Source organism: Haliotis cracherodii, unplaced genomic scaffold (genome assembly GCF_022045235.1).
Source record: "Haliotis cracherodii isolate W230 unplaced genomic scaffold, xgHalCrac1.p SCAF_24, whole genome shotgun sequence".
Classification (NCBI taxonomy): Eukaryota; Metazoa; Mollusca; class Gastropoda; order Lepetellida; family Haliotidae; genus Haliotis; species Haliotis cracherodii.
In genome coordinates this window covers 8,416,281-8,423,643 of record NW_027266280.1, presented here as the reverse complement: position 1 = coordinate 8,423,643, position 7,363 = coordinate 8,416,281, and the positions used below count along the sequence as shown (strand labels likewise).

Sequence of the window (7,363 nt, the reverse complement as noted above, 5' to 3'; positions counted from 1 at the left end):
TATTGTCTGTATCCCCAACTTTTGACCGTGTTGATATTGTCTGTATTCCCAACATCTGACCGTGTTGATATTGTCTGTATTCCCAACATCTGACCGTGTTGATATTGTCTGTATCCTCAACATCTGACCGTGTTGATATTGTCTGTATCCCAAACATCTGACCGTGGAGATATTGTCTGTATCCCAAACTTGTTACCGTGTTGATATTGTCTGTATCCCCAACTTGTGGCCGTGTTGATATTGTCTGTATTCCCAACATCTGACCGTGTTGATATTGTCTGTATCCCCAGCATCTGACCGTGTTGGTATTGTCTGTATTCCCAACATCTGACCGTGTTGATATTGGCAGTGTAATAACTGTAGTTTTCTTACCTCCATGTATTGTCTGTATATCAGCATCTGACCGTGTTTATATTGTCTGTATTCCCAACATCTGACCGTGTTTATATTGTCTGTATCCCCAACTTTTGACCGTGTTGATATTGTCTGTATCCCCAACATCTGACCGTGTTGATATTGTCTGTATTCCCAACATCTGACCGTGTTGATATTGTCTGTATTCCCAACATCTGACCGTGTTGATATTGTCTGTATCCCCAACTTTTGACCGTGTTGATATTGTCTGTATTCCCAACATCTGACCGTGTTGATATTGTCTGTATTCCCAACATCTGACCGTGTTGATATTGTCTGTATCCCCAACTTTTGACCGTGTTGATATTGTCTGTATTCCCAACATCTGACCATGTTGATATTGTCTGTATTCCCAACATCTGACCGTGTTGGTATTGTCTGTATTCCCAACATCTGACCGTGTTGATATTGTCTGTATCCCCAACATCTGACCGTGTTGATATTGTCTGTATCCCAAACATGTGACCGTGGAGATAGTGTCTGTATCCCAAACTTGTTACCGTGTTGATATTGTCTGTATCCCCAACTTGTGACCGTATTGATATTGTCTGTATACCAGCATCTGACCGCGTTGATATTGTCTGTATTCCCAACATCTGACCATGTTGATATTGTCTGTATTCCCAACATCTGACCGTGTTGATATTGTCTGTATCCCCAACTTTTGACCGTGTTGATATTGTCTGTATCCCAAACATGTGACCGTGGAGATATTGTCTGTATCCCAAATTGTTACCGTGTTGATATTGTCTGTATCCCCAACTTGTGACCGTGTTGATATTATCTGTATACCAGCATCTGACCGCGTTGATATTGTCTGTATTCCCAACATCTGACCGTGTTGATATTGTCTGTATCCAAAACATCTGACCGTGGAGATATTGTCTGTATCCCAAATTGTTACCGTGTTGATATTGTCTGTATCCCCAACTTGTGACCGTGTTGATATTATCTGTATACCAGCATCTGACCGCGTTGATATTGTCTGTATTCCCAACATCTGACCGTGTTGATATTGTCTGTATCCCCAACATCTGACCGTGTTGATATTGGCAGTGTAATAACTGTAGTTTTCTTACCTCCATGTATTGTCTGTATATCAGCATCTGACCGTGTTTATATTGTCTGTATTCTCAACATCTGACCGTGTTTATATTGTCTGTATCCCCAACTTTTGACCGTGTTGATATTGTCTGTATCCCCAACATCTGACCGTGTTGATATTGTCTGTATTCCCAACATCTGACCGTGTTGATATTGTCTGTATTCCCAACATCTGACCGTGTTGATATTGTCTGTATCCCCAACTTTTGACCGTGTTGATATTGTCTGTATTCCCAACATCTGACCGTGTTGATATTGTCTGTATTCCCAACATCTGACCGTGTTGATATTGTCTGTATCCCCAACTTTTGACCGTGTTGATATTGTCTGTATTCCCAACATCTGACCGTATTGATATTGTCTGTATTCCCAACATCTGACCGTGTTGATATTGTCTGTATTCCCAACATCTGACCGTGTTGATATTGTCTGTATCCCCAACTTTTGACCATGTTGATATTGTCTGTATCCCAAATATGTGACCGTGGAGATATTGTCTGTATCCCAAATTGTTACCGTGTTGATATTGTCTGTATCCCCAACTTGTGACCGTGTTGATATTAGCTGTATACCAGCATCTGACCGCGTTGATATTGTCTGTATTCCCAACATCTGACCGTGTTGATATTGTCTGTATCCCCAACTTTTGACCGTGTTGATATTGTCTGTATCCCAAACATGTGACCGTGGAGATATTGTCTGTATCCCAAATTGTTACAGTGTTGATATTGTCTGTATCCCCAACTTGTGACCGTGTTGATATTATCTGTATACCAGCATCTGACCGCGTTGATATTGTCTGTATTCCCAACATCTGACCGTGTTGATATTGTCTGTATCCCCAACTTTTGACCGTGTTGATATTGTCTGTATCCCCAGCAACTGACCATGTTGATATTGTCTGTATCCCCAACTTTTGACCGTGTTGATATTGGCAGTGTAATAACTGTAGTTATCTCACCTCCATGTCACAATGTTGACATCTGATTGGTTCACGTGATCTTAATAAAATACTTTGTATCCCGCCTGGGAGGGAAATAAACTTCTGAGCGGGGGAATACCCCGTGGATTTCTAAGCGGGACAACACATATGTTGCACCCCACTACGAAGCAAAAAGCTGCACGTTGTTTACGAGTGAATAAAAGTCACATGACACAGCCCAAGTTGACCCTAGCTCAAACGAACAGTTACTTTCTACCAATTTGACTTTGTTGTAACTTTTTTACAATGCAGATTGAAACATGTCAAGATAAATTCCTTGTAGAAGTATCACTCGGGGTATATGTGGTTTTATCCGTCCGTCGTTATGCAGGACGCGTAAAACCAAATATACCCGGAGTAATACTGCTACAACTTATAACATACTGGACCCGGTTGTATCAAACTTTAATGATGCATTAACGTGTCATTAAACCTTCATTAACTAATGTATCATTAAATCCAGTTGTACTAACGTTTTAATGACGTCGTGGTGTCATTAGCGCGTCATTAACTTAATGAAGGTTCTGGGGCATCATTAGTGTGTCATTAACAACAAACATGGCCGCGAACATATTGTTTGAACGCTTAGGACGCACAAGGAAAGACCGTGTTTTCAGAAAACGAACTCAACACCTCGAATCCATGAGCGATGAAGAAGTAAGGGCACGCTACCGTTTTGGGAAGGCAAGCATCAGATATGTCTGCGATCTTGTGAGAGATGAATTACAGCCCAAATCTGCAAGATCGCACGCACTAAGTGTTGAACTACAGGTAAATGTCGTCAATAGAAACTCAGCTAGTTTGAAAAAAACATATTATTATAGCGCCAAATTTATAGCGGCAATCTTTACAATGAATGAAAAGCACTTCTATGTGGGTCAGCTCACTGGTCTGTGTTGGTAAAGTCTTATGTGCAGCCTAATGATACCAACCTTGTAAATATATTTCACAATAGAAAGTAATGTAAATTCATGGATCCCTTTCACTTCACTCCAGAAAGATACGTTTTCAACTTGGCGTTGTCAGCCATGATCAATTTCATAAGGGGGAGTTACTCTAATGACTTAAACTAAATGTGTCGTGCACACTGAAGAGAACAGTTTTGCGTGTTCGATTCCGGCCAAAAGAACCTTTTGATTAATTAAAGCATGCACATCTTATATCAATAATTAACACTTTACTTAGTGAGACATAATGAAAACGCAGCCAAATAAATAACAAAGTGGATATAAGTATAATGGAAATATTTGAAAATTTGTCAAACCTATCATTAGCCTCTGTATAATCATTTTATCAGGTTCTGGTAGCCCTACGTTTCTTTGCAAGTGGAAGTTTCCTACAAATCACTGGCCACACAATAGGGATAGACAAATCAACAGCCTCACGAGTTGTGAGGAAAGTTTCCCTTGCCATTGCGTCTCTTGTGCCCAAGTTTATTACCTGGCCGTCCGAGAGGGATATAGGCGACATTAGAAAGGAATTCTACAATATATCTCGATTTCCTGGAGTGATCGGATGTATCGATGGGACACATGTACGGATACAGGGACCATCAGACAGCGAACCTGCCTTTGTCAATAGGAAAGGCTACCATTCGATCAACGTTCAAGCAGTGTGTGACAGCCAAGGTGTGTTAAATAATTTTTTTATAATAACAAATCAAATGTCACTGTTAAACCTGTGCATGGAGCATAAACGTCCTCCCTTCAAAGTCACAAGGACAATATGTTTACGACCCTGACACCATTCACGTTGTTAAACGAAATAGCTATCAGACAAATCTTTATAGAATGATATGATTTCAGCATTTGTTGTTTAACGCCGCGATCAGCAATGTTTCAGCTATATTGCAGTGGCTGCATTATGAACCAAGTTCGATGGTAATATTGACTTATATTAACATTGACCACATTTGTCTCGTTCTGTAGGTAAATTTACTAACTTAGTGGCGAGATGGCCAGGCAGTACGCATGACAGCCACGTGTTCAAGATGAGTAACGTGCGGCAACACCTGGTAACACACCATACGACTCTACAAGACGGCGTTATTCTCGGTGACAGTGGATACGCATGTCGTCCGTATTTGATGACTCCGTATCTAAAGCCATCTAGCCCCGAGCAAGAGCGATTCAACTCTTCCCATAAAAGAACAAGGTCAACCATAGAAAGAGCATTTGGGTGGCTCAAACGGCGTTTCCATGTTCTGCACGGTGAAATCAGGATGAGCCCAGAGAGAGTTTGCACCATCATTGGTTAGTTTACTAAGATAATAATATACACTGTAACTATGAAATACATTTGAAGATAACCGATTTATAAGTGCTAACACCAGTGGGAAACACTCATTCATATAACATAAAAATCGAATGATAACAATTCTGTAGACCCTTTAAACAATCATACTATATTTCACAGGTGCTTGTGCTGTGTTGCATAATCTGGCGATAATTCTTCGTGAACCCATGCTGGATGTTGATGGAGAGGACGACAGTAACATTGAAGGGCAATATACAGGTCCCGAAGATGGACGGGGCATCCGTGATTATATCACAAGGCACTATTTCACTAACTGAAATGATCAAACTGTCTCTGCTTTAATACAACTATACAGAAGAATGCAGAGATACCATCTGTTGTCACTGAAGAAAATAGTTGACAGTGTTCGCAGTATGTATTTGCCAATGCGTGCAAATATAATTTTTACAAATATTTAACCAAAATCTTTTGCGTGCACTTTTGTCTTTTCGTGTTGAATCAAAGGGATATAGTTTCCGAGCTTTGTTTAACTAAAATTTAGATTCCTGCGTAAATATTGTCCAGTGTACACAGTGCACATTTCCCTTCAGAAAAAATACACCTAAACGCTACACGGATACAATGAGTTTGAATTTGTTGCACAACGCCAAGACTTCACGGTGAGCATGTAAGGTTCTTCTGACCTGACCGAAGAGGTTTCAATCTAAGGGATGGGCGAGTAGAGAAAGGACTTGGCACTACATGTTTGTTAGCATTGCTGCAAGAAGTAAGATTCCAGTATTAATTAATACGACATACTCTTCGATGGACACGATTTGATTTCCCCCCAGTCTGGACCAAAGGCCTGAAAAAATACATTGTTTTTGGATCATGCGAGTCTCCGTGTGTATATACAGTGAATGTTACGCTATATACGCGTGTGTTAAAGGCCAAAATTAGTATGAGTGTTTCAATCTAAGGGATGGGCGAGTAGAGAAAAGGACTTGGCACTACATGTTTGTTAGCATTGCTGCAAGAAGTAAGATTCCAGTATTAATTAACAGGACATACTCTTCGATGGTACTAATGTCGTCATGTAATGCAGATGCGTCGACAGACACTTCTCCTTCTGGGTAGATCTGTGTGCTGGAACAACTGGGCACAGACGCTTCCTGAGTAGGGACATCGCAAACATTTTCTTCTAAAGCCCGTGCTAACAGGTGTAATGTCGAAGGAGAGCCAATTACATCGGCGACTTCCGTACCTGCACACACATACAGTTTTTTGCGCACTTATTGAACATCAGTTAATAATATAATTAATATTTTTACACTGTTAAAACGGGAGAGGTACGGCACCAGGGTTATTATCATTTGTTTTATTACCAAAGGAAATGATATATTAGAATTGTATGATATATTTGTGTGATGACACGGCCTATTTTATGTCTGCAGCCACCTTCAGAAAAATGACTGCTATAATGTGAAATATTTTTTCAACCAATTTTCGTTGTCATAAGAAAATTCTCTCATGAAAAGTATAAATGCTTCACATAAAATTTGCATTTAGAGACGAAGAATGTCAAGATTTGAACTTAACATCGAAAGACACAACATGAACTTCTTGGTTTGGAATAGGGGTAATGAGAGTTGCCCCCCCTTCTCTTTCCACAATGGCTGCCTGTCGGAGAACGGATGAGAAATACCATTACAAATGTAAATATGCACTGTGTATTTTATCACACGCTCCAATTTAATTGAAAGTGTTGTCAAAAAGGTTGGTTAAATGTTCTTTTTTCATTTCCTTTTGATTAATGATCATCAAATCATGTGCAATACCCGATTCCCCATAACCTTGTTCAACGTGTATGAACAGCTGATTAGGCTACTAGTTCGTTGTATCATGTAAAGTACTTTTTTAACACTTACAACAGTTTGTGTATCGATATTTTATTGAATGCACGCGACATACCCATTTGCATCACTAGATCGTCCGATTCGATGCCCGTGAGTCCAGTGAAACTGGGACATTCCTTGTAAATGTCGACTATCTTTTCACTCGTCGTGGAAAGTGGGGCAATACAGGGCCCTCCCCCGGTCTTCCTCATGTCCAGCTGTCTGTTACTGAATTCCCTTTTGGCCGTCTGGTGCATGTTCGTCCATTTTGTTTTTATTTCTTTTGTTGTACGCTGACAAACACCGAGAGCGTTAACTTTGGAAGTAATGTCTGCCCAAATAGCCTTCTTTCTTTCGTGGGTGACGGTGCTACACAACTCGGCAATAAGCTGAATTTCGGAGCTGTCGAAATTCTTGTTTCTATTCCTAGGTTTAGGTTGATACGATGCCATTTTGACAGACGACCGGAAGTAACGCGTACGTGTTTACATCAAGGAATTGTGGGAAATATTTAGGGGAAACACCGAATTTAATGACAGGTTAATGAAGACACTTACATTAAGGCATCATTAGATAATGATATGCTAATAAACGTTTGATACAACCGATTTTAATGATGCCATTAACTAATGGTGCATTAAGCATTTAATGTATCATTAGGGTTTAATGTAGCCATTAGTTAATGAGGCTTTGATACAACCGGGTCCTGTAAACTACGATTATAACGAACACG

At 40.1% G+C, this 7,363-nt stretch overlaps 1 protein-coding gene and 1 long non-coding RNA gene across 2 annotated transcripts; one reads left to right on the top strand and one right to left on the bottom strand.

The window, feature by feature from the left end:
* Positions 1-3,880: 3,880 nt before the first annotated feature.
* On the top strand, positions 3,881-6,960 carry LOC139472355 (uncharacterized). The gene is made up of 4 exons (XR_011653881.1): positions 3,881-4,128; positions 4,429-4,752; positions 4,916-5,167; positions 6,305-6,960. It is a non-coding gene; the product is annotated as an uncharacterized lncRNA (long non-coding RNA).
* LOC139472354 (nuclear apoptosis-inducing factor 1-like) lies at positions 5,451-7,082 on the bottom strand. The gene is made up of 3 exons (XM_071254817.1): positions 6,707-7,082; positions 5,807-5,999; positions 5,451-5,600 (listed from the first exon to the last, which is right to left on the bottom strand). The coding sequence occupies exons 1-3, from the start codon at positions 7,080-7,082 to the stop codon at positions 5,537-5,539; spliced, it is 633 nt and encodes a 210-aa protein (XP_071110918.1). The 3' UTR covers positions 5,451-5,536.
* Between the last annotated feature and the right edge of the window lie 281 nt (positions 7,083-7,363).

Excerpts from the sequence above, each read along its gene's own strand:
- LOC139472354 (XM_071254817.1), bottom strand. The coding sequence starts at position 7,082 with ATGGCATCGTATCAACCTAAACCTAGGAATAGAAACAAGAATTTCGAC. Across the intron at positions 6,000-6,706 it reads CGATCTAGTGATGCAAATGG|GTACGGAAGTCGCCGATGTA; the intron begins GTATGTCGCGTG and ends ATGTGTGTGCAG. Across the intron at positions 5,601-5,806 it reads GACATTAGTACCATCGAAGA|GCCTTTGGTCCAGACTGGGG; the intron begins GTATGTCCTGTT and ends GTATTTTTTCAG.